The sequence below is a fragment of the Grampus griseus genome (genome assembly GCF_964374135.1).
Source record: "Grampus griseus genome assembly, chromosome: 20".
Taxonomy (NCBI): domain Eukaryota; kingdom Metazoa; phylum Chordata; class Mammalia; order Artiodactyla; family Delphinidae; genus Grampus; species Grampus griseus.
Window position 1 is genome coordinate 54,068,196 of NC_139014.1, and position 27,388 is coordinate 54,095,583.

A 27,388-nucleotide genomic window follows, 5' to 3' on the forward strand; every position below is an offset into this window, starting at 1 on the left:
GGCTCAGAGATCCTGACCACATTCACACTGCAGCGAGCTACCAGACGACACTATCCGTGAGCGTGTGGCTGTGTCATGTGTCCAGACGACAACGGTGCTGCCTGTGCACGGGTTGGTGGTGGAGCTGGGAAAGCCTGGTTATACCCATTTTCCAGACAGAGAAACTGAGGCTCAGAGAGTCTTAAGGGTCATGCCCAAGGTCACACAGCTCACTAGTGGTATCCTGAGCCATATGAGGCTACTTAGGTTCTCAAAAAGGTATTCTTCCCCTTTAAGATACTATTCCTCATATAAAAACATAATCACGTAGGGACTTCCCTGGTGGTCCAGTGGTTAGGACTCTGCTCTTCCACTGCAGGGGGCATGGGTTCGATCCCTGGTCAGGGAACTAGATCCTGCACGCATGCCACAACTAAGAGTTTGCATGCTGCAACTAAAAGATCCTGTGTACCGCAACTAAGAAACAGTGCAGCAAATAAATAAATCTTTAAAAAATAATCATAATCATGTAGAAAGAAATGTTTTGCAAATAGAAAACCTCGTAACGGGGTTACCTTATCCTTGTGTATAATGATGCCCTGGGAGCTTCTGATCCCTCCTCTCTATGAAGTTCTCCCTTCTCTTCTCTCCCTTGATTCTGAGCTTTAGAATGGGGAGTGGAGAAGTCTTGGACATAACAGAACATTCCAAGTGACATGGAGGTGGGGGCAATATATTGAATAAACTGTCTTTAATTGGCTCCAGCACCTTATTAAAGGAAATGATTGACTGAAACAGAGATTCAGGAACAGCTGGGTCGGGGGGCGGGGCAGGGAGGAAAGACATAGTGACAATATACTTAGCTGAAGTCAAGCAGGTTCTCACCATGTGCTGGAGACAGGGCCCCGCAGTCAAGCCTGGATGATCAGCTAAGGGTCCTACAGGCACCGTGTGGGTAGCAGGTGCCCCGGGGCCGTGCACGTGTCTGCACCTCTCTCCCTTCTTGTGCTTGCCTGAGTGCCCCAGAATTTGCAAAGACTGACTTCTTTGAGATGTTCCCATAGACTGAGGCCACATGCCTCCTCCGTCTACCCTCCATCCCCACTAGATGCCTGAAATTTGACCGGATTTAAGGGACAGATGGCACAGTTAGAGCAGAAAGGAGGAAAAGAAGGGGAAATTCTTTGCAATCCTCTTTGACACCAGGGACATGGGGACCGTTTCCTCATTAACTGGAATAGGGAGCAACTGGAACTCTCATTCATTGCAGGTGGGAGTGTAAACTACTACAGCGTTGGAAACAGTGGATCGTACATAGTAAAGTCAAACGTCTATCCCTCCCGTGTCCCAGCTTTTCTGCTCCTAGATATTTACCCAAGAGATGTGAGAATATGTGCACGTGTGCACAGCAGCTTTACCCATCATAACCCCGCACTGGAAAAAACACAAATGTTCACCAGCAGGAGAAAGGCAAAACGAATGGTGATATGCCTACAATGGACCAGACCTCGGCGATACAAAGGGACCACAGATACAGGCAAGGTCATCAGTGAGCCTCACATCTGAGCAGAGCCAGACACAAGTGAGCACAGGCTGGGAGCATTCTGATTACATAAAATCCAATGACAGGGGCTTCCCTGGTGGCGCAGTGGTTGGGAGTCCGTCTGCCGATGCAGTGGACACGGGTTCGTGCCCCGGTCCGGGAAGATCCCACATGCCGCAGAGCGGCTGGGCCCGCGAGCCATGGCCGCTGAGCCTGCGCTTCCGGAGCCCGTGCTCCGCGACAGGAGAGGCCACAGCAGTGAGAGGCCCGCGTACCGCAAAAAAAAAAAAAAAAAAAAAGAAGCAGAAGGGCGTGTGCAGCCACAGCATTGGCTCCAGCTGGGGAAAGGCCTGTGGGGCTCCCATGAAAGGTAAAGGCCCACATGGGTGCCCACAGGTGTTCCCAAACAGCATCACTACGCCGGCTGAGACGACACCGCAAAACAGCATGGAGGTTCCTTCAAAAACTAAACATAGAATTACCGTATGATCCAGCAATTCCACTTCTGGGTATATATCCTAAAGAACTGAAAGCAGGGACTTGAAGAGATATTTGTACACCCGTGGTCATGGTATTATTTACAATAGCCAAGAGATAGAAGCAACCCAAGTGTCCATCGACACATGACTAGTGGTCATAGACAGTATGTGGTTTCTACACACAATGCAATATTATTGAGCCTTAAGGAGGAAAGGAATTCTGACACAGGTTACAACATGGATGTTGAGGAAGGAAGAAATTTTCCTCTACCCTTCTAGGTTCTTCTGGCTGGTCTAAGAATTCAATTGCCATGAGACAGACTAACAGGAGAAAAATCTAACAAGAGTTTAACAACACGTGTACATGGGAGAGACCCAGGAGAGCTAACTCACCATAATGGTCAAAGCCCTCACCTTAAATACCACCTTCAGCTAAAGACAGAAGAGGGTGTTGAGGGTAATTGTTTGGCAAATGAATGCTTGCTGGGCATAGAGTGGACTCTGATCTCTAGGCCCTGCCGGGTGTCCCTCACCACACCTAGTCCATGTTCTCCTGCAAATATCACCGGTCACGGCTCTTTTCCTGGAACAGGCCCTTTTTCTACAAACTTTGCGGCAGCTGAGGGGTGGTAACAAAAACTTCGCATCTTATGTTTCTTAAAAAGAATCAGCCTAAATGAATCCTCATGCCAAAGTGAAACATTTGGGGCGGCAAATGTTGTTCCTCAGCGCTCTCTAAGCTTCAGTGTTTCCTCACCTGTGAGAGGCGGCTGATAAGAGAACTTATTTTACGTGGTTGTTGTGAGCATTGAATGAGCTAAGCCTTGTAAGCCACTTAGCCCATGCCTGGCACACAATGAGCGCTCCACAGACTCCATCTGTGTCCTCGCGTATCTGGCCTGTATGTGGTGAGGCCCTGAGAGAAGTCAGAGAGGAGGTGGCCCTTGTGCGGGGGTGTGAAGGGTCGGTGGTATCCCTTCCATGGGTGGCAGGGGTAAGGAATAGAAGAACTTGCAGCCCCATGGAAGGCAGCGCACTCAACGTCACCGTTTGGTCACACTCCGTCCTTGGGGAAGCCACGTGAGCAAACATTTAGCACCAGACGTGCAAAGGATCAGTGTCGTATCAGCGGATTAACCAAACACACAGCTGCTTTTGCCTTCAGTGTTTGTGTGACTAGCCTGGGACCGGCCTTACTTCCCGATTTCCTTTAAACAAATTATATGCATTTATTTAAAAAGCAAACTTTAACTTACGATCATAAATGAAAACCATTACCACTTCCATAAATAAAAACTACTGGTGGCCAAAATGGGTGACGGTGGTCATGTGAATTTGGTGGGGGACACCATATTCAAAACGTAGCAGTTGACAAATACCCCAAACATCACCAAATCCAGGAAAATAATATTTTTATTAATTAATATCCTGGCACCATAATACTTTCCGACTTTTGGGCCGCATACTCTCATACTCTTTGCTTCTTCATGCGATGAAGATTTGACATGTTTTCTACAGTGAATGTAGAAAGATCATTCTGTCTTTCCAATGACCTGCTCTCCTCCACTTTGGGTCCCAGGCAACGCGGGACAAATTCTTTTGTGACAGACCTCAGGCCCTGCCTCTTTGTACTGGACCCAGGTGAGTGGGCACAATGGGAAAGAGTGTTCCAGAAGCCACTTCTAAGCTGGGACAGCTGGGAAAAACTGGATTATTCATGGAATAATTTTATTTGCACCTTTGTAGACATTAGATTCTAGTGCTGTTAACTGTCTTTGAGGTTTTGTCATATACCTGTAAACTGGACTGGGTCCTGAATTCTTCTAATTTCTTCAAACATCTGGCTATGACTCAACAAATTAACATTCCCAGTGGTCTTCCACCATCTGATTTGGAATCACTAAGAGCAAAGACTGCCCTTAAATCTCCTAGGAAGGGACTGTACCAGGTCCTCCCAACTATGCTGATAGCAGTCAAGCCCCAGGGACTCGAACCTTGGATACGCCTCTCACAACAGAAGAAGACCCACCTAACACCTGGTCCTGTACAAGGGCTGGAGACCTCCAAATCAAACTGATGAGGAAGAGAAGTCGCTGACATTCAGGAAGACAGCTTCTGCCCGAGATGATCGATCAAGACTTCATACTTAACTAAACATGAAACCCTTTCTCCTTCTTTTCCTCTCCTTTCCTCTGGCATTGACCTGGAAAGATAATGCCCTCATCTGTATCCCCCAAGCCACTGCTAAGGAAGGTAATCTTGCAACTGAATTTATCACCAAAGTTTCCAATCCATCTATAACTATCTAGATCGGATTTGCCTTCACTAAGAGCTTGTCTACGTGCAGTAAAGCCCATCTACTGACACCGGGTTGTGGTGAAAGAAAGTGTTTGCTGCAGGCCACCAAGCAAGGAGACCAGGCAGCTGGTGCTTAGAAAACCCGAACTCCCCAGTGGCTTTCAGGGAAAGGATTTTAAAGACAGGATAAGGGAGAGGGTTGCAGGGCGTGTGATCAGCTCACGGACATCTTCTGATTGGCTGGTGGCGAGGTAATCGGGAGTCAACACCATCAACCTTCTGATTCCAACCAGTCTGGCGTCTACGTGCTTGTGGGCAGCATGCAGTGAACTTCTTCCACCTCGTGCAGGTTTCAATATCTGCAAAACAGCTCAAAGGATGTGGCTCAGAATATTATCTATAGCCCTTGAGGAGGAATTAAAGGTCCTTGACTGTGTTTAATGGCTAAACTATTATTATTTTGTCTTGCTTGGCTGTTTTCCTTTGTTTCTGCCTTTTCTCATTTCTCTGATTAAATTTATTCCTTGGAACTTGGGGAAGGCCTAGGAGGCTAAAGTTTTGCTACAGACATGGGGTGGTTGCAGCTGTCCCCAGAAGCCCCCATAGGGTCCTCTTCAGTTACGAATGTCGTGAGAATTAAGCAAAAATGTCACGACCTCTAGATACCACACCAACGGTCAACAAAGCTGTGGGGACTATAGATCGGAAGCCGAGAGTGACGATAATGTCTTAAATTCTGATTTCATCTCTTGGTTAGGCTGAGTTTGCTCAAAAGTGGTGAATAGTTAAAGAGAAAACTACAGGCTCAAAATGGCATCACTTTTGCCAAAGCCCATGATACCAAACCTAGATGTAATACCTGACCTACCTGTAATTTTGACCTTCTCCAGGAACGTAGTCTTAATCAGCCAGTCTGGAATCTTCTGGTCAGTACCCAGGAGGTAATCTGTCTCCTGGGGCCTCTCCATCCCGGGAGGAGGAAGCAGTCCGCATGAGTGACCCTTGCCCTGCTCCCAAAAGAAGGTGACTGGGCGTGAAACAGTCTTTTCTTAGCTTTTGTTACTAGCTCCCTTGCCCTACACTCCTTCTGCCTATAAAAACCTTCCTTTTATTTATTTATTTATTTTAACAACCCATCGGTTTCTTTCTATTTACAACAGAGGAGGCTGCCTGATTCATGAATCATTGAATAAAGCCAATTAGATCTTCAATTGTACTCAGTGGAATTTCGGTTTTCTGACAGCTGTCATTTTCAACTTGGCAGCTCACAGTTCCTTGTCTCCCTTCTTCTCCATAAACCAGCCTGTAGCACCTGCCAGCACTTGCTAGGATACCCCAGGGAAGTCCTCTCTCTGGTGTCCAACTCTGGAACCATCTACTCCTGCAGAGGCCATGCACCTGCTTGAATGGAGTAGCATTTAAAGACGCGGTATCAGGGCACAGAGATAAATAGGAGATTTCAGATATGAAACAGTGGGCTGAAGACACAGCCATTGTTTGCCAAATGCTCCTTCCCCCTCCTGCTTTCGAGTCAGCGTGGAAGCTTCGATGAGCGATGAGCAGGAGGACAGAGGGACTCCCACCAGGATCTCAGGTTGCCCTGGTTAATCTTCCACTCCCCCCGCCCCTTCACTCAGGCCCTGAGTAAACAGATTTCCATTGCCTCTGGTTAGCACTTCCTCAAAAGATAAAAATGGCCTATCAAGAAAGGAAAAAAGTCCTGCAGCCAGATGTCATATCAAAAATCATTAGGGAGGGCTTCCCTGGTGGCACAGTGGTTGAGAGTCCACCCGCCGATGCAGGGGACACGAGTTCGTGCCCTGGTCCGGGAAGATCCCACATGCTGCGGAGCGGCTGGGCCCGTGAGCCATGGCCGCTGAACCTGCACGTCTGGAGCCTGTGCTCCGCAATGAGAGAGGCCACAACAGTGAGAGGCCTGCGTACCACCAAAAAAAAAAAAAAAAAAATCATTAGGGAAAATATCCTGAATGTCACAGTTATAAACAAGCCTCCCCACCCCATGTCCCCATAACTGGGGAACCTGGAGGTCACAAAACCACGGACACAGAAGCAGAAAGCACAGACTACAGTGAAAAGGTAATGATTCACCTTAGTTCATCCTACTGCAGCTTAAGGGAAAACGTACAAATCTTGGCAAACGCTACGTCTGTCCACAGTAACCCCTAGACATTTTAAGTCCCACAAAATGGTTAGATTCGGCAATACTTTCTTCTCATCTGAGTTCAATTTGCCAAATCCAGCCTTCATGCGCGTGGAGGAATGTGTCCTGTGAGAATGGAATCAAAGCGCGATTTGCACGTCCAGTGTTGATGATTACATTTCCTAGTTCCCACCCCTGTTCATTCATTTCTAGAGCAAACACACCGTGAAGGTGTGCAGCCAGGCAATGCTTACCAACTCACTAGCCTCTGCCACGCAGATGATCCTGGCACGGGGGCACAGACCGCCACTGACCCTCACAGCTGAACAATACAGCTCCGTCTGGGGTGGGGACATGCCCCTCTTCCTCATGTTTGCGCCCTCTGGCCAGTTTCTTATCCACCTGCCTGGGTGGTGATGACCGCTTCCCTGGCCTGAGTTTCACCTCCTACCTGGCAAGTGAGAAATGCAGCAGACACGCCCAGATAAGCCACTCCTTCCCTGTGAGATATTCTAAATCTTGCAGGTGGAAACCTTTAACAAATTTGAAAGGTAAATTGATAACAAGCCTTTTGCATCGTTGACCGGTGGAAACTTTGGAAACCTGCCATTCCGGCTCTACCTGGGGGCAGCTTCTCATGGCAGTGTCACCTGAGCTGGCTGCACCTCCCGCTGAAACTGTTCAGGACTCTGTGGGGCCCTCCTGGGTACAAAAGCCCCTCTGTGACTCTTGTTTCTTTCTTTCTTTTTTTTTTTAAATTTTTTTATTTTCTAAACAACCACTTGATTTTATTTACATCATAAAAACTGATCCCATTTCTTGTTGATAAAAAAAGACTTTAGTCTCCTAGGCTTTCCCTTGGTTCCAAAGAGCAGACTCAACAGTTACTAAGTAGGGAAGTGAGGGAATGCAGAAACAAAGGAAAAGCAATCAAAAAACAATAGTTCATGGAATTCCCTGGCAACCCAACGGTTAGGACTCTGCACTTCCACTGCAGGGGCAGGGGTTTGATCCCTAGTCTGGGAACTAAGATCCTGCAAGCTGCGTGGCACGGACAAAAGAAACAAGAGTTCTGTGAGGGGAGCCACTGACTGAAACCACCCACCCTGGTCAGGCACCACCGTAACCATCTGCATGAGTTATCTTGAGACAGGAAGTCCTGATAAAGAATGCAGAACTAACAAGCCACCACCAACGGGAAGAATTCGGGCAATGGCAAAAGGAGAGACCAGACACCAGTCCGTATACCCTACCAACCTCCCAGAATCCTCCTCGCTGGAATCCATCTTGGCTGAGCCATGCACTCGCCACCGGGAAGGACCCTGAGTCAGAAGGATTGGCCAGAGACAACCCGGAAACGAATCCCATCACCGTAAAACCCGGAACTGCGAGCCACGTGGCAGAGCAGTCCTCCTGGCTTCCCTGACCCTGCTGCTCTCTGCCAGGGCTCCCCTTTCCAGTAAAGTCTCTTGCTTTGTCAGCACACGTGTCTCCTCGGAAAATTCATTTCCAAGTGTTAGACAAGAGCCCACTCTTAGGCCCTGGAAGGGGTCCCCCTTCCTGCAACAGTTCAGCAATAATACAGCATTCTAGCTCCTCCTCGAGGGATATACATAACAATCTGATACCATCTTTGAGTTGTTCTGCAGGAATTAAGACCCCTACCCGGGAGGGGGATGGTAACATGCTCAGACCCCAGACTGCTTGGAACCAGAAGGTTGATGAATGAGATTCTTGGAACACTACCATTACCTCACCACCAACCAATCAGGAGAAAGGCATGCCCCCTGCAGCCCTCACCCCCAATGTTGCCTTTAAAAACTCTTCCTTAAAAGCCACCCGGGAGGTTGGGGGTTTTGAGCACAAGCCCCCTGTTCTCCTTGCTTGGTCCTGCAATAAACATTTTTCTGTTCCAAACGCTGATGTTTCTGTTTGTTCAGCCTCACGGAGCATCGTTGGGCACATGGAGGCTGACCACGGCATCCTCTCTCTGCTTAAGGTGGGCAGTCCTCACCGGGCTGGGGGTGGGGGTGGGGAAGCAGGGGACCAGGACTTAGACCCTGTCCTTTGTCTTTGCCCTTTACCCCGTAGCATCTGTCTCCCCACCCAACCCAGCCTCACTCACCCTCTCTCCTCTGTCCTTCCTCCCAGTCCCTCTGCCTCTCACAAGTCTCTCCCTGTTCCCCCACACAGCCCTCCACTACTGCCAGGAGAGCAAGTGTGTCTCTCCCCTCCCACACTGGCTGTGCTCTTGGTAATCATGGTAACCATGGTAACCACTGGATTACCTTCCCCTTCCCCCTTTGTGCTCATGGCTCTGCATAAGAGAGTCAGGGTCTCAACACCTCCCAGCTCTACCCCAAAACAGGCCTTAAGTAGCATTTTGGATAAAATAACTCAGAAATTTACTTGAAAAGAAGACAGCATCCAGGAATTCCCTGGCAGCCCAGTGTTTGGGACTCCACGCTTTCACTACCGAGGGCCCGGCTTCAATCCCTGGTTGGGGAACTGGGATCCCACAAGCAGCATGGCGTGGCCGAAAAAAACAAAAAGAAAAAAAGAAGAAGACAGTATCCAAGGACCCAGGCTGAGCATGACCCAGCAGGTTCAAGGCTGTCATGGGGGCCATGGCGTCTGGCTGGCCCTCCTGCCCCAGTCCTGGCCTGACCTGGCTTATTTGTGTCCAACTCTGCGTTCCCCCCACAAGCTGCTAGAGGTACTGACGGGGTTCGGGGCAGGCAGCCACTTTGGCATATGGATTATTTTGAGCTGAAGATAATCAAGACCTAAAAAGACTGAGGAAGAGCTTTTCACTTCCTGCTTAACTGCCTAAAAGAATTTAGACAGAGAGCCTGGTCCACGAAGAGAGCCCTCAACAGAGAGAACTGCAGAGGATGGGCTGGGTGTGGGAAGCTGGGGAACTGGGTGGGATCCCACTGTCTCTGTGCGGCATGGTAAACGTTCTTCCCATCTTCCAGTGAATTAATTCCCTTTGACGCCCCAGACCCCTACCCACTTCTCCCACCTCAGGATGCACATAAGCCCCAACTGACCTACTGTCTTGGAGCCTCTTGTGTCTAAGTGAGGCTCCCATACGTACGAGATTCAACTTTTCTCCTGTTAATTTGTCTTACATTGATTTAATTATTAGACCAGCCAAAAGAACCTAGAAGGGTAAAGATATTCCTCCCCTACACCAAAGTCTGTGCCCTGCCCTCCTATCATTTTAGCATCTGTGTCCCTGGGAATATAAAAGAACAAAGAGAAGGTGGAGGTGTCTCTCCAGCCTGACTTAACAGAAGTTTATATTAAAATGAACAAAGCAAAACAAAATCAACCAAAACCCCTCTCTTGCACTCAGACCAGGATCAGGGTCACAAACGCTTAAAATGCATCGCTGAGGGGGCTTCCCTGGTGGCGCAGTGGTTGAGAGTCCGCCTGCTGATGCAGGGGACACGAATTCGTGCCCCGGTCTGGGAAGATCCCACATGCCGCGGAGCGGCTGGGTCCGTGAGCCATGGCCGCTGAGCCTGCGTGTCCGGAGCCTGTGCTCCGCAACGGGAGAGGCCACAACAGTGAGAGGCCCGCGTACCGCAAAAAAAAAAAAAAAAACCAAAAACACCCGCATCGCTGGGCTCCACCCCTGAAGTTCCTGATGCTGTATAGCTGGCTGAGTGCAGAGAATTTCTCTTTCAAACAAGTTCCCAAGGGATACTATGCTGCTGGTCCTGAGACCCCACCTGGAGGACCACTGGCCTTCAGAAAAGGTCTGATATTCTGCCAGTTCACACCTGTGGACTTCCTGGTCATTTTCGACCAGCGTCGCCTCTGACTGGTGGGTGTCTACATTTTTTTTTTTTTTTTTTTTTTGCGGTACGCGGGCCTCTCACTGTTGTGGTCTCTCCCGTTCCGGAGCACAGGCTCCGGACGCGCAGGCTCAGCGGCCATGGCTCACGGGGCCCAGCCGCTCCACGGCATGTGGGATCTTTCCGGACCGGGGCACGAATTCGTGTCCCCTACATCAGCAGGCGGACTCTCAACCACTGCGCCACCAGGGAAGCCCCGAGTCTACATATTTTGAATATCTCATTTGCCTACAGGGACCAGGGAAGTAATGGGTATACCTGGGCTGGATGAAATGCCTGGGCCCCTCAGTCTAGCATGTCACCTTCTCACTTTTGATGGGTATAGGAAACATGTCCCTGTCCTCTTTGCTCTAGGCAATGAAACACAGGCCCCAGCAATCGGCAGGGGCAGGGACTCAGCAGGACAGAGGCTGTCCAGCCCCGTGGGGGCAGCTGTGCTCAGCCGCAGCTGATGCTGCCTCCGGGAAGACCAGCCCAGTATTGCCCAAAGAAGCCAGAACTTCAGACTTTTCTGTGAATGGTTCCTGTTTTTAAATGCTAGCAACTGATTTAGAACCATATTTCTTAAGCTCTGCAGGTCAAACAAAATACACCTTCAGGTGGAGTCCTCTGAGTTGTGAGAAGTGAAGGCTGAAATGTCCTAACACCTTCCAAGTTCAGTCCTCTCATCTGGAAACAGAGAGGACAATTCTCAAGCCATGGGGCTCTTGAATGGATAGGATGGGATAGTGTGCATCAAAGTGCCACGTAGATTGAAAAGAGCCGTGTAAATGCTGGTTGACACTGTCCCCGTTGCCATGTTTCCCAGAGACTTCGGGCAGGTTGCAGAGCAGGGGAGGGAGAGGGTGTGGGGGGAGGGAGCATTACTAGGTAGGGGGGAAGGGAAGGCCTCCGGGAGCACTGCCACCCCCCCGTATCCTCTGTGCCTCAGGGCTTCTGCCCCCCATGGGTCTCCTGTCCCTCACCCCTCCTACCACCTGGGATGACTCCTTGGAACCCAGGCAAGGTTTGGGTCTCTTGAGAATGTCCATGAAATAGTTAAAATTTGTGAAGCCACTGCACCTAGAGTATGCTCGGGCTCCAGAAACTTTATGGTGAAACCTCATGAAGCCAGAGGGCAGCGTCTAACCAGGTGGGGCAGCCAGCATGGAACCTCCAACTGCCCGCCCTCAGCCTTCCTGGGCCTGGGTATATTGGCGATATGTGTACCAAAGAGAGAGAAGGCGGGCTGGAGGCACAGGGAGGACACCAGGTTAATGGGAACCACAGTTAAGTAGATGATCTCAATGAAAAGTGGTTCTCAGAGGGGACTAGTTACATAAACCATGGACTGTGTGTACTGTGGGCTATCATGCAGCTATTAAAAGACTAAGTTAGATCCACATGCGTGAACTGGGAGGGCGGCCCCTGATCTATTCACAAATAAGTTTCAGGGAAAAATATATTTATGTGACAGTGTATATCACATGAGACTTATGTATTGGGTTGGCCAAAGAGTTCGTTCAGTTTTTTCCATAAGATGGCTCTAGTAGCGCTGAGTTGTCCTTAACTTCATTCAAAACAATTTTGTTAGATTGTATGTGACGGCTGGTGAATTTTTGTGCAGCCATTTTAACATTGAAGATGGAAGAAAAAAAGCAACATTTTTGGCATATACGCTTTATTTCAAGAAAGGTAAAAACGCAACTGAAACACACAAAAAAGATTTTTGCAGTGTATGGAGAAGGTGCTGTGACCGATCGAACGTGTCAAAAGTGGTTTGCGAAGTTTCGTGCTGGAGATTTCTCGCTGGACGGTGCTCCACAGTTGGGTAGACCAGCTGAAGTTGACAGCGATCAAACTGAGACATTAATTGAGAACAATCAACGTGATACCATTTGGGAGACAGCCGACATACTCAGAATATCCAAATCGAGGGTTGAAAATCATGTGCACCAGCTGGGTTATGTTCATCGCTTTGATGTTTGGGTTCCACGTAAGTTAAGCGAAAAAAAACCTTCTTGACCGTATTTCCGCACGCGATTCTCTACTTAAATGTAATGAAAACGTTCTGCTTTTAAAACAAATTGTGATGGGCGATGAAAAGTGGATACCGTACAATAATGTGGAACGGAAGAGATCGTGGGGCGAGTGAAATGAAATACCACCAACCACATCAAAGCCTGGGCTTTATCCAAAGAAGGTGATGTTGTGTATATGGTGGGATTGGAAGGGACTCCTGTATTATGAGCTCCTTCTGGAAAACCAAACGATTAATTCCAACAAGTACTGCTCCCAGTTAGACCAGCTGAAAGCGGCACTCGTCGAAAAGTGTCCGGAATTAGTCAACAGAAAACACAAAATCTTCCATCAGGATAACGCAAGACCGCGTTTTTCTTTGATGACCAGGCAAAAACTGCTACAGCTTGGCTGGGACGTTCTGATTCATCCGCCGTTTTCACCAGACATTGCACCTTCGGATTTCCATTTATTTAGGTCTTTACAAAATTCCCTTAATGGAAAAAAATCTCAATTCCCTGGAAGACTGTAAAAGGCACCTGGAATAGTTCTTTGCTCAAAAAGATAAAAAGTTTTGGGAAGATGAGATTATGAGGTGGCCTGAAAAACGGCAGAAGGTAGTGGAACAAAAGGGTGAATATGTTGTTCAATAAAGTTCTTGGTGAAAATGAAAAATGTGTCGTTTATTTTTACTTAAAAACCAAAGGAACTTTTTGGCCAACCCAATATATATATGTCATATATATCATGTATGTGATGTCATTGTTTAATAAAACCACCCCAAACCCCAAACCATGTTTATATGCAGCAGAGAGGAAGAGAAGTCTCCAAGTTTAACACCGCTCATCTCAGGACAGGGATTAGAACGAGGTGTTGGGGGGTGGCGGGAGGCGGTAGGGAATGAAGGTTTAACATTTTTCCTGTCATTTCAGTAATGTTTGACATTGCAATGGGTCTGAGTGACTTTTCTAATATAAAGACATCTAACAAATACACTTTTTTTTTAAGATTCCAGGTATTAATCAGGTAAGTCTGGGTTTGAATCCTGCCTCTGCCACTTACTAACTTGGGCATGCGATACCTCTATGGGCCTGTCCCTTCAACTATAAAATGGGTTAATAAGAGTACCTACCTCTATGAGGATTAAATCAGATACATGTCATATGATAAGCACAATGTCCAGAATTGTCTCAGTACTTGCTTGCAATTACTTTTACCAAAGAATATAATTTTCGTGTAACCCACCTACAACAGACCCCAAAATGTACTGTGGCTCAACCCCAGTCGTCTTCTTCTTGTTCACATTCCAGTCCCGGGCAGGTATGGCAGGTGGCAGGTGGCCTCTTCCATAGTCATGCGAACACCCAGACTGCTGGGATGCTGCCATCCACTAACACGTGGCTTCCCAAGTTGCCCTGGGAGGTCTCCGCTCTCCTTTGCTCAAAGTAAAATGGTCCCCTCCTGCTTGTATGCACCAGGCATGTTACCCTTCAAGTCAGCTCCAAGGTCACCTCCTCCATGAAGCCTGCCAGGCAGACTGAGGGACTCCTTCCTTGAGCCACTCACTGGCTGAAGGCAAGGTCTCTCCTTTTTATCTGTCCCCCAGCACTTTGCACCATCTTTTGATCACAGTAGGTGCTCAATAAATGTCTGGCCAATAAGTTCCCCAACTTCTTATGAGAAGGAAGTTCTGGAGTCAAGCCATGACCCAAGTCCTGGACTAGCCTCCCACCAGTTGTTTCAACTTGGGTAAATATCTTAACTTTTCTGTGCCTCACCCTCCTCAGCTGAAACATCACAACAGTCCCTACCCCATGGTGCTGCTGTGAGGACAGGATTAAGGTCAGATGATGTGTAGAAAGCACCTCTCTGGCTCAGAGGATGTTGGTCCCCCTTTATCTCCATCTGTTGCTTACCCTGACCTCCTGCTTACCTGTCTCTCTTTATAACTGGCAAGGAGAGGCTCCTAAAAATAAGATGTAGATAAATGACCACTCCCCACCCCCCAAGGCTTGCACAATGCAAAGGCCCTTCGAGTAGAGGAGACAGTGACTGGTCTGAGTGTGCTCGTGGGCTGTCACTGTTGGGGGCTGGATGACCTTCCTCCGTGCGACATAGGCTTTGATGCTCTTCTGTCTCCGTTCCTCCATCTGTTTACAAGTATCTGCCTTTGAGGTGCAGGCAAAACTTCTCTCCTTGGAAGAAGCTCCCAGAGGGGGTCAAACACCCTGCGCCCTCCCCTCCTGCTTTCCCATGCCATCCATCCGAGCGGTTCCCCCCACACACACCCCGCCCCACAGAGTCATCTGGAACCGACCCAAGCAGACACAAGCCCCAGATACCTTGGTACCAGTATTATTTTTTAATTAATTCATTTATTTATTTTTGGCCGTGTTGGGTCTTTGTCGCTGCGCGCGGGCTTTTCTCTGGTTGCGGCGAGCAGGGGCTACTCTTCGTTGCGGTGCGCGGGCTTTTCATCACGGTGTCTTCTCTTGTTGCGGAGCACGGGCTCTAGGTGCGTGGGCTTCAGTAGTTGTGGCTCGTGGGCTCTAGGCGTGCAGGCTCAGTAGTTGTGGCGCACGGGCTTAGTTGCTCCGCAGCATGTGGGATCTTCCTGGACCAGGGCTCGAACCCGTATCTCCTAGATGGGCAGGCGGATTCTTAACCACTGCGCCACCAGGGAAGCCCCACCTTGGTACAGTTTTATTTGTAGACTCCAGACACCCAGGCTGGGCCTGACACAGCGTTCTTGCCAGTGGCAAAAAAACTGATAGCGCACGTCTGTTAATACTAACCGTTTTAATTTAAATTAATAGCATTTCTGGAAGACAAATGCAGTTGATAGAAAATATAAAAACTTTTACTGTACAAATTTTACATCACATTCAAAAAAGCAAGTATGTGCCTCGTGGCCACGGAAGATGCTGGGTTTGCACACATGGATGAAATCCTGGCTGACCAGGCAGCGTCGCACAAGCTCTCAAACCAGCCTCACATTTATGTCTCCACCTGGCACCCAGATCAACAAAGGCCACCACCACCACCAGGGGCTTACAGGGCATGCCACGCCCCTCGGCGATCACAGAAAGCAATGCCATGAGAGGGCAGAGGGATTCCAGGCCCTGCACACATCTTCAATTTGGCGACGTGGAGCGGTCAGCTACACGCCACTCACAACTGGTGGGGAACTCGGGGTTCAGGACCTCGAGCTGCATGGAGACGCAGGGGTTGTGGCTCTTGTGTTTAAAGGCAGCAGGGACAGATCCCAGGGTTTTGGAGGTGAGGTTGGGAAGTGGCGGGTGGGGGAGCTGAAGGGTTGAAGCCTGGGCTCCACTCTCAGTCCCCGTGGGGACCTCCACAGCCCCCAAGCTCTCGCCCAGGAGGCCTCCCGGCTTTCTCCATCCCTTTCACAGTTGGCTGTGAGGGCTGAATTCACAGTATCTGCTGTCCTTCATGTGTTTCCAAGGCAGACGGGCATGGGGGGCAGCACACGGAAGGGCGGCATGTCTTCCTAACCTCAATTCACAGTCAATTAAGTAGAGACAGGGAGAGGGGGGCCACCCGGGGGGGCTCCTCAGGTGCTTCTCTTAACTGACAGGCAGTGCAGAGGCTCAGGCCGAGCGTGGGAAGGCATCCCGGGGCCCTGGAGAGGAAGGGGGTGGCCCCAGTCCCACCCTCAGGGTTCCTGGCAGATCTTGAGTCCCCTAAGGGCAGGCACTGTGACTGCTCCCATCTCTGGCCCCCTGCACCTGCACACAGTGGGTGCTCCACGAAAGCTTTCTAAACTGACCCAAGAGTGTGAAGCCCCGAAGAAGAAAAACAAAACCCAGACTGCCTTTCTGTGGGCCGTGAGGTGAGCCTGACTTGCTTCGCTGCTGTCCCATCCCCTCGGCCCAACTGCACCGTCCAAGGGTTCAGAGGGGAAAGGTGAGAGGCATGAACTGTGACCTCCGGGAAGGTGCCAATGTCGGGGTGGGGGGAGGGGCCTGACAACCAGAGGCCGAGTCACATCCCACGTGGCTCTGGGTGGGGAGATCATAGGAGCGGCTGACCCAGAGGCCAGAGGAATGATGGGGAGACGCGAAGAGTCCCACAGAGGAGAAAAGACCCACAGAGCTGAGTCCAGTCGGTTTACAGCCCCTTCGTCTTCCTTCCCACACCCCGAGCGGGAAGGGTTGAGGTGCTGATGGCCGTGGAGGCCCGGGTACCCTGTACGGCTGCCTGGCCCAGAGCCAAGAAGGCAGCCCCGCAGCCTCCAGGCAAAGCGGCCCATCTTGTATGATGGTTCGCCAGACTCCAGGGTGGGAGCCTGGCTCGACGGGTCTGCATAAACGGGGTAGGAGGGCCACGTGCCTCCCCGTCTCGGCGGCTCTAGGCGTGGACGCGGGTTCTGGGTCTGAAGACAAGCTCCTCTCCACTTTCGTCGCCTTTGATCCTTTCTGCCTTTGGAGCTTGATACGATGACGTAACCTTCACTGAAGGGCTTCTTTGCCATTTGGAACTTTTCTCTTTAGGTGTCAGCTTCTAACGAGGACAGGCAGGAAACTGTCATATCCTGGACTCTCCCAACCCGGCCCCTCCTCTCGTCCAAAGGGACACAAGTAGAGGCCTGACGTGGTGCCTGGGAAGACTCTGAAGGTCGGGAGCTTGCTAGCTGGGTCCAAGTGCAAGCGGGGAGGGGCACGTGGCTCCCACCGCGGCTAAGAGCTCTGAACACGGGCAGTGGAGGAGTCAGCCGTGGGCTAAGGGGTTTCGACGGGACTGAGGGCTGGAAGAGGTGGGCCGTTCCGGAACCTTGGCATGACTGGTGATGGGCCGGGGCACCCTGTGGCTAGGAGGGTGGGCTCAGGGACCCTCTGCTTGCCACTTCTCCCTCCCCCTACTTTCCCTGTTCTCACGGATCAAGCCTTCATGGTGTACGCAGCTGCTGGGCTAGGCCTTCGCTCTGGGGTCAGATGTCAGCCAGGGACTGGGATGTAGCCAAACAGCCAAAGCCCTCAGTCCCATCTTCTTGGCGCCTCCCCTGCGGGCTTCACGGAAGAAACGTCTTCCAGGCACTGGAAACCCTGGCTGGGAACCACTGGATCAGCCCAGATGTTATCTGGATTTTATGTCTCTGCTTTTTCCAGCAGGTATGGACTGGATTACAAGGGTCAAAGGTGAAGCCAAGCTCTCTGTGAACTCCCGACCCTCATAACCAGCTCGGCTCCTGGTCAGGGTGTCCTCTGCAAGAGGAAGGGACAGCAGCCCTTCGGCAGGACGAGGGGAGACGGGATTTAGGGCCAACGCAGAGGCCGGGTCAAACCTTGTGGTCCCCCCAGCATCCTGCTTGGGGAACAGCCACAAACACGATGCTTTTCTTCCTCTGAACCAGCGTGGGTGCCTCACTCCTACAGGGTCCTCCAGAGGGGACGGCCACTTCTGCCCTCAGTGCCAGTGACCTCTGCACAGACGGTTTTTATTATCACCTATTGTACAACGAGTCCAACTCTGCAGAAACATACATGTAAACATTTGCCGTCTGTCGGGACAGGTCTGCTTGTTGGTGATGTCATTTTAAGGAACAGCAGGCGCGGCTCCATCTCCGGGACCCCAGTGTCTTTACAAACGCACAGTCTAAACCGAGGCCTCGTGCTCCTGACCCGCAGCCCTTAGGAGGATGGCTGGCGTTTTGAAGAGCGTTGTTCTTTCGTTGTGGCGGTTGTTGGGATGTTTTAGAAACCCATTTAAGAGAGAAATACAATGTCAGAAAAACGGCAGAGCTGGTTACATCTTTGGATTACTGGACTCCAGGATGCCCAAGCCAAACCTTTCAAACCGGGGTACAACTTTGCTGCTGTTAATACTGCAAAGAGGAACAAAAACAAGGGTTATAGCCCCGCCGGTCTTGATCAGAATTGGGGCAGCACTAGCTAATGAGTGGGCCAGTTCCAGAAGCTCAGCAGAGGACCCAGCCCCACCAAGAAGTGGGAATGATGATACAGGCCAACGGCCTTGGCAGAGCTGTTCCTGGTTCCACCCGGCCGGGGGCTGAGCCTCGGCTGCACTCCCTCCTGGAGGGCAGGAGCCTGTTCGTCTTGGAGGCCCCAGCACCCCGCACGCCCAGTAACCGCCGTGGGCTCGTTCTCACTGGCAGCCGGGAAAGCTCTCGCTCCGAGTGGAACTGGGAGGGAAGAGAAACCCAGCCGCCGGTGCTAAGAGTGGCATTGCGTGCTCCTTCCTAGAAACAGTCCCCAAATGCTGGGGTGCGTCAGGGCCATCTGGGATGCAGGCTGAGATGCGGGTTCTCAGCACCTGCCTCCAGACACCCGGATTCGGGTCTCGGGGAGGCCCAGGAATCTGCGTTTGGTAAGCAGTGGAGGACCTGTGGGTGACCTGTCAGCCACACTCTTGCTGAACGCTGGCTCGGGGTCTGGTACCTTCCGTCTGCACTGGGCAGACGGAAGGGGAGTGATGCTGCAGGGGGGGAGAGGGCAGAAATGTTTTCACTAGTGAAACCGTTTGGAGACAGGTCCCACCCCCTTGCTTCAGGACAGCTTTCCCCAGTGTGTGGCCGAGGACACAGCTCTTCCGAGCTGGTGTCTTTCATGGCAACAGAACCCGTGGTGTCACAACCCTAGCCCTCCAGAGGGGACCACCCGGCAGCTCTGAAATCATTCCACTCCGTGTCGGACAAGATCCCTGCGGGTTAAAAGCCAAGCAAAACCCCGACCCCTGTCCTGCGGACACACCCCACGGGGGGCCGGTGTGCTGGGGGACCAGGGAGACGGGGGATCTCTCTCACTGAGCTGTTAGTAGGGAGACAGGGCCACCCCACAGAAGAAGCGCTAGAGAGAGATGAAGTTGTGTCCAGGAAGGCGGTTCTGGGGGTGCTGTTAGGGGGACCCTCCATGGAGAGCAGTTACTCAGGCACACGCAGGCCGCGGAGCGGGGCGAGGGCCAGTTTTAACAAACAAAGCAAGAGAAGAAGTCTCAGCAGAGAAGGCCGGAGTGGCGGCGATCGCATCCCCTGGGTTAGTGCCCGCATCGCTGTTTGAGCTCGAGTAGAAGTCACGGTGCCGAGCGTGGATTAGGAGGAAGAAAGCCCCGGTACATGCAAGGCAGCCAGGCCTACAACCTACAGAAGGAAAGAGAAGAGGGGAGAGCAGCGTCAGAACCCAAGCCCTCGGGGAGCGGGCAGGGGAGCGGCCGAGGCCCGGCCAGGGCACGGGGCAGGGACCCCTCCTTCCCTGCAGACAAAGAAAGGGACATCCCCACGCCATTCCAGGCTTTGGCAGCAGAGCAAGCTTGGAAGGGAGCCTGGCACAAAGAGCCTCCCCCAAGCTCGCCCCTGGGACATGGCCACAGAATTCTGTACAGAGGTCGACCAGCAGGCCCACTGTCCCTCAGCCTCTGACCATCAAAATCGACGTCTCGGAGTTTTTACTATTTCTGCTCCCTGCATTCTCTTCTTTAGAGTCTGGCCAGAGGGGATCCTGGGGACTCAGACCAGTGATCTGAGTTCTCTCCCCACCACGGATAAGCCATCGTCTGCCAGTGTGTGGACAGAGGCCCTGCCACATGCCATGGGTCTGCTCTCAGCCCAGCGAGAGAAACACGAGCTTGCAGGGCCCTTGCCGGTGGCCATGTGAGCTGCCAGAGCGTCACTTTTGTTTATGGGAATACAACATGCCAAGAAGGGGAAGCTGGAAGCAGAGACAGAACAGGAGGCAGGATGTGCAAAGGGTTAACTGCAAACAGGCAGAGAATCAAGGAAACGGCAGAAGACACACTATTCCTCCAGGACTGGACAGTTGTTCTTAAAGTCAGGGTGACCGTAACGTCCTTTCCCGTAGTAGCGGCTCCGCCAGCGCCTGGGAGCACCCGCAACCATTTTGCCAGGCGTGGGAGGAGCGTGGTCCGGCAGGTGATGGAGATGGGCACCCAGTGTGGATGGGTGGAGGAAGGGCCACAGGAGTCAGGGTGGCGGGAGAGCGGGAGATGACAGGCCAGGCCAGCGGATCCGCCACCGCCCCCCCGAAAATAAAAAAAGAAAAGCAACAAGACCGATGGAAAAGAAAAGAGAAAATGAGAATTAGAGGCTTGAGTGTGTAGAAGTAAAAGTCACGAACAGGAAGCTCTGATACAGACTCACTGAGGTATGCTGGCATTCCTTCCTAGAAGGGGCTAAAACTGATCACTTTGGGCAGGAAACAACCCCCATTTGTGACTCAGTGTCCCACATGTGCAATGGGAAGGTGGGGCTCTGTGGCCTTTCGGGAATCCGGAATCACCTTCTCCTGAATACTGCACCACTCCTCAGCCCCTACTCCAGGCCCCGTGCCCGGCACAGCCTTCGCTTTTGTGCAGGAGAAAACCAGGGCCCGGTGCGCTAAACGAGTTGCCCAAGGTCTGACAAACCAGATCCTTGTACTTCTTGAGAGTCCAGGAGACGCCCAGGCTCCCACCCAAAACCCAGCTCCCATGACCCCTCTCTTCTGGACACCCTTCCTCAGGCTCCCCGGTGGGCAGTGTGCCCACAAAAGCTGAGTTTCTGCCCGGCACTCAGCACATTGTCGTCATCCCCGTCACCCGTCAAATATTCATTGAGCAACTACTACATCCTGGGAGCGTGCTTAGAGCTGAGAATACAGAGGTGATAACGCAGCGTCCTGCTCCGAGGGCTTACAGTGTACGGCTGCTTGTCTTTATCCTAATTAAACTATCAGCTCCGTGCGGGGGGAGGCCCGGCCCTGGCCTGTCGCCTCAGTGTGGCACAGCTGTCAGCAACGGTTGGGTAAAACCCACACCTCTGATGGCAACACCTGTTACCCCCTATCTGTATTAGACTCTGACCCATCTTAAGTGCAAAATACCGAATCTAATCTCTCATTCTAAGGTACAGCATTCCCTCGCGCCAAACCGTCATTCCTCAGACTGTCCCTCCAACTGGCCTAAGTTGCCAGCTTTGCTCTATTTCTTCAAGTTCTCCCCCCTGCACCCTCTGCTGGGCTGACCCAGCCTGGGCCTCTCCTCACCTGCAGCTCAAAGCCTGGTCTGGTTTACTTTCAAAACGAGCTGGCAAACTAGGTGTAGGTCAAATCTGGCTACAAAAAAGTTGTGACCATTTTAGAGCTGTCAAAAAAAAATAAAAAAGCAAAACAAAGAACGTGTGACAGAGACCATATGACTCGCAAGCCTAAAACACTTACTATCTGGCTCTTTCTAGAACAAGAGGAGTGCCACTGCCACCACACACTCGGGCAGGTGTGAGATCCGGGGAGAGCTTCTCCGGGGGCTACGCTGGGTGTAGGGGTTAAACAGGCTCTCGCCCCCTGCCACCGCCCGACTCCCACCAAGAGAAGCCCCACTTTATCTGTTCTATGTCCTGGGCCTGTGGGAGATGACACTTCTAGAAAGTGCCTTACCCCTTAAAGGTCAAAGCCATGCATCTTGTCCAGGAGGCCAGCCACGTGTGACCTGCCTCTCGTTTCTGTACAATCCACAAACTAGGAATGTTTTTTACCTTTCTAAATGATCGGGGGGTGGGGGGTGGGAATCAAAAGAAGACTATTTCATGACCTGTGAAAATTACATGAAATGCAAGTTTCAGCATCCGTAAGTAATGTTTTACTAGAACCAGCCAGCCCGCAAGTTTGTGGGTCTGTGGTCGCCCCTGAACCAAATAGCAGAGCTGGGTCATTGTGACAGAGACCGTACGTGGTGGTGTCGTCGCTTTGCACGCCGCTGGGCACCCTGCAAATCCCAGTGGCAAGGAGCCGTCACTCGAGGTTCCCTCTCGGCCTGCCAAGCTAAACTATTTCCCACGTGGCCCTTGACAATTTTGCCTACCCTCCCGCTCCTACAAAGCTGTGGAAGCTGGGGCTGGGAACAAGGAAGGACTTGCCCAGATTCCCGCAGAGGCAGGGCAGAGGTCTGTTTTTGAATGTTCTGGAAGACAGAGCCAGAGGGACAAAGAAAAAAGAGAATGAGGCAGAAGACAGGAGTGGAGACCACCCCAGCACGGAGGGCTGCAAAGGATTATGTGATTACACAGAAAGGAGACGGGCTCCCAGTGTCCAAGCGGCACATAGACCCGGGCGGTGCGGTCCCTGTGACAGGTGGCTAATCTGGGGGCTAGAAAGCTCTGTGCCATCTTAAGCAACAGGTGCTCGGCTGGTTTCGGTAAAGCTCTGTCTGGCCCCCTCCCAGGCAGAACCTTCTTTTTTTTAACCTTTTAACCCAGAAATTTTCTTTCTTTTTTTTTAAAATTAATTTTTATTGGAGTATAGTTGCTTTACAATGTTGTGCTAGTTTCTACTGTACAGCAACATGAATCAGCTGCTGTGAACCCAGGCTAACGCTGGGCTGGATAGCAGGCAGAACCTTCTTGTCAGGGCCCAGCCTGGGCCCAGCGTCAGCACTGGGCTGGTAACAGGGATGTGGAGGTTTCCACAGAGGAGAACGGGAGACGCTGGCCTACGAAAGAGTCTCCTACATAAATGCGATGAGCGGAATCCCGACATCCCTTGGGCGAGGGGACTAGTCACCTCTGGCTAACCAGCTCTGGGGGTTCCCTAGATCAAAGTCTCGGGCAGACAGAGCAGACAGCGCCCTCCAAGACGCCTGGCTGCAGGTTTGGCTCCGAGGGGTACTTACTCGGCAGACTTCCAGAAGTGCCCGGGGTGCGAGAGCCTCCGGTTCAGCTTGGGCAGCTTCTCCAGCATGTCCATCAGCAGCGGGAAGCTGGGCCTCTCCTGCAGGTCGAAGGCCCAGCAGGCGGACAGGATCTCCTGCAAAGCGAGCCAGCATTGGAGGACGTGAGAGCTGGCCGGGAGCGAGGGGGGCGCGGCCGGGGCACTCTGCCGAGGGTCCCTTCCGTGTCCCCGAGCGCCCCCCGGCTGGTGGTTGCCTCACTCTCCTGCCGACACCGAGGTGACTGGCCATGGCTGAAGTAGGGCCGTGAAATAACTGCATTTGAGAAGAGCTCTCACACTTCCAGTGAAAATGAAGGGCATGGGCCTCCCTCCCCTCCTTCCTTCCTCGACCTCCCTGGAATAACAGTTACAAAGACGAATGAAAGGTCACAGGAAAGAGATCAGAAATGGGGTCACAGACGTTCGGAATGGAAAGCGGAAGGCAGCGCGTTGACAGGTGAAACGCAAGACGCTCGGAAGGTGTGCAGGGCTGGCCAGGCTGCAATGGCGGAGGAGCCTGGGGGCGTGCCAGGAATGGAGGCTGGCAGGGACCAGAGGACTGAGTACAGGGCAGCAGTGAGCGTCGACAGAACAGCTGTCCTGACAGTCCCGAGTCGGGGCAAAGCCCTTCTCGCTTTGGCCTTCTGCTGCCTACTCTCCGGATCCACGTGTGCACACAGCACAGCCCTCGGCCTTTCGATTCAGAAGAAGTCCCTGGGAGAAGACAGGCCGGCACGCACAGCCAGGCAGAAGGTGCTCGTGCAACAGGGCAGATGGTGACCCTGCCGGGAAACTCACAGCCTACTTATGAGTGCCGGGTGCTCCCCGCAGACGTTTCCAATGCTATGCTGCCCAGGTACCTACTGGGGCTACTTATCAACATCCTGGCTGGCATCTGTCTGCTCCGGGCCTATCTGACTCATGAGTGCGTGGTAAACACTGACGGTGCTGAGAACACCGCTCCCCCGGGCTCGCTCATGTGTCACTGTGCCAGGCGGGGGAGCTTACAAACTGCAGTGCAGAGACGCCATTAATGATATTCAGTCACGCGAAGGCAGCGACCGTATTGTGATTCGGCATCTTGAAAACAGATTTGCTGTGGAAACCTTGATTTGTCTCGAACGGTCGGGACCAACATTGAGAAAAGATCTGACACGGCAACAACCCCACTGTTTGTGCTTTATGCAGTGAAATTTGTTATTATCTTCTTTCTAGTAAGTAACATACAGGCTTTATTATCTCATCTCATAGTTCAGTCAAAACCATTATCTTTATTTCCTTCCTGTCCTTTTTTTTTAAAGATAATTTTTCTTTTTAAAGGTTAGCAGTGGGGTGGTGAAGGACACAGACCTCCTAGCCGGCAGCAAAGAGGCCTGCCCGCCACCCGTCCGCCTCTGGGTCCCACGTCTCAGCTGAGTGAAGGGCAGCCAGCCACCTGCCCTCTACCCCACCTTCCTCTCCCAGTGCAGGGGCTGGGGGGGCTACTTACGGTGACTTCCTTCCCCAGGCTGACGGAGGCCAGGACTCTCTTCATTCCCTCTCCGCTTCCAACCTGCCAGATCAGGGCCTCCACAGCTTGGTTCTTCAAGGGCCAGTCTCTGGCTTGCAGCTCATACCAAACGGTCCTGTGGAGACCAGCCACCCACGTGGCCTGAGCTCCCTGGCTGCACGGGCTCGGCTCAGCTCAGCTCACACCCCGGAGGTGCCTGCTGCCCTGATGCCAGGAGCCCGGCTGGAGGACCCAGCATCCCCCTCCTACCTTCCTCACCCGCCAGGCTTCCGGGAACGCCTTGATTCCCTCCCGGGGGGCCCTGTGCGCCCACTGTGGCAGGAAGACTCAGACAGCACGGGCTCTGGCCAGAGATCCTGGTACAACCGTTCAACCTCCGTGGGGTGGCTGCCCATGGCCAAGGTTGTCTGAGGCGTGACAAGAATGCCCAGCCCTGGGCCTGGCACACGCAGGTGCTCAGGAAATGACAGTTAAAGGTCAGGCCAGGAAGAGACCACCCGCGAGGGACGGATCCCCCGAGAGGTTACGGGATGAGGCCGTCACTCAGACCCTCCAAGTCCCCTTGCCCTTCTCAACTTATCTGGATGGGACCTTCTCCATTAGACCCACCCTGTCCAACCTGGGGGCCACGTGGGGCTACTGAGTAACTGAAATGTGGGGAGGGGAACTGAGGTGTAAAACACACACCAGCTTTTGAAAACGTTGCGGGGTAGAATTTTAATTTCTTATTTTGATTACACGCTGAAATGATAATATTTTGGCTATATTGAGTTAAATATCTATTGAAACGGATTTCACCGGTTTCTTTTTTTTTTTTTTGGCCGTGCCACACTGCATGCAGAATCTTAGTTCCCCGACCAGGGATCTAACCACGCCCCCTGCAGTGGAAGCGCGGAGTCCTAACCACTGGACTGCCAGAGAATTCCCTCTTTTTCTTTTTTAATGTGGCGAAGAGAAAACTCTACACATCTGGCTCATATTATGTTTCTATATTTCTATGTTTATCGGTCAGCACCCCAGCTCTTTGTGGGGCACAGCTGGCAGGACTCCCTGTTATTCCAGAGGGACAGTCCTTGATGAGCTCTGGTGAGCGTCCTCATGGGGCAACAGGTGGGAATGACACCCAGAGTTAAGCATTCTATACGATCAGCTAATTTAGTCCTCATTTAACAGCTCTACCGGGGAGGCACTTTATTCTTCCCGTTTTACAGGTGGGGAAACAGAAGGTCAAGGACGTGGTCACTGGCCCAAACAAGTGGCTGATTCAGACTCAAAGCACACCTCCCCCTGCCCCCCCCCCGTGGCCAGTAGGACCCTCTCTCTGAGCCACACTTGGCCTCAGAGCCTCAGGCGGAGGGGTGCCAGGGGCCTCCTCACCCGAATGCATAGACGTCAGCCGCTTTGGAGAAGGGCAGCTGGTCCTCGTCCTTCCCGGGGGTCATCTCCCTCACGATCTCGGGGGCCAGGTAGCACAGCCAGTCATGTGACAGCTTCAGCTGGTTCTCACGCCTGGAGGCCAAGAGGCCAGGGCAAGGACATGGCCTTCAGTCAGCAGCAAAGAGGCCCGCAGGGCAAACACCCGCCCCGGGGCTGGCACACCACCCACCATGGCCCAGAAAAGCAGCACACCCATCATGCACTCGCCAGGGCACCTGCACTCCGGGGGCACGTTACCAAGGAGTGATAACCAGGCTTTTCTAGAAAGCAGGCCAAGAACAGGCATCGGCAGGGAGTGGCACTTGAGGGTGCCGATTCTCTACCCTGGGAGTGTGAAGGGCATCTCCAAGCAGGAGATCAGATCTGCCTGTGGGCCTTACAACCCGGCCTGGGTCTGGCTCTCCAGCCCGGCTGCCGCCCTCCCTCCTGGGGTCCAGACGCTTGGGAAGGAGCCTTTCTCCCCATCCCCACGCCCCCTTCAAGATTTGCGGAACTAGAACCCGACGTTCTTCCTCATAATGGGGATGTGAACCCTGGTCCCCTGCCCAAGTCGGTGAGCATACAGGGAACATGTGAGTGAGGGGACCCAACCACCACGGGGGCCAGCCTGAGAATGACGCACTACGAGTGACCTAAGTGTCACCCAAACCTGATTCTGGACCAGAAACACAAGAGCAGGACCAGAGCAGACCTGGCCTTTCCTACAGGGAGGGCTGCCCCTCAGTGACAGACGGCGAGTGCCTGGACCTCGGCTGGACCTCAGGCCCACCAGCACCACCCAGTTCCTCCCTAGTCTGTCCAGACGCCCAAGGCCAACTGACCGTCCCTCTCGGACCACGCCTGAGATCCCGAACAGCCCGAAGTCTGTGATGACCACTTTGCCGTTGTCGTAGAAGACGTTCTTGGACTTGAGATCTTTGTGCACGATGCCCTTGGCGTGGAGATAGCCCATTCCCTGGAAGACAGCGAGCCTCACGTCAGGAGCGGAGGGAAGGTGAATGACGAATGACTCAGCTCCTGCTCTGGGCCGGGGCCTGAGCGGGACGGGACGTCCTACCCCCCCCCCCATTTAATCTTCACCACCCTGTGCAGTGTAACTGTCTCCTTTTTACAAAGGAGGAAAGCCAGCCTCAGAGATGGGAAGTCACCTGCCCCAGGCCACACTGCAGTTCAGCGGCATTGCTGAGATCTGGCGCCAGGCCAGTCCGCGCTCCTGCTGTGTCAGCGCGCTGCCCAACACCCACCTTCTACTCAGATGAGGCATGGAAAGGGGGAGGGGTGAGGGGCTGGGGGTCAGGAAGTATATAAAGGTTCCCTGTGATGCTACTCTCTGTGTCAAGTTATAAAAGACCCGAGTGATCTGGGGTCTCTCTCAGGCTTTGCTGGCCTCTCCCCTCAGGCTGGGCAAGGGCTAGGGTTGGGGAACAGAGAGGAATTCCCA

At 52.4% G+C, this 27,388-nt stretch overlaps 1 protein-coding gene across 1 annotated transcript in view; it reads right to left on the reverse strand.

The window, feature by feature from the left end:
• Positions 1–14,679: 14,679 nt before the first annotated feature.
• The window catches only part of KSR1 (kinase suppressor of ras 1), a gene marked incomplete at its 5' end in the record, with an annotated part of 151,324 nt that continues 138,615 nt past the window's right edge, over positions 14,680–27,388 (reverse strand). Inside the window, 6 exon segments of the mRNA XM_082678709.1 lie at positions 14,680–18,169; positions 20,097–20,177; positions 22,963–23,096; positions 24,490–24,625; positions 25,888–26,019; positions 26,769–26,902. Of these exon segments, the coding sequence (XP_082534835.1) occupies positions 18,091–18,169; positions 20,097–20,177; positions 22,963–23,096; positions 24,490–24,625; positions 25,888–26,019; positions 26,769–26,902 (696 nt within the window). The 3' untranslated portion in view covers positions 14,680–18,090.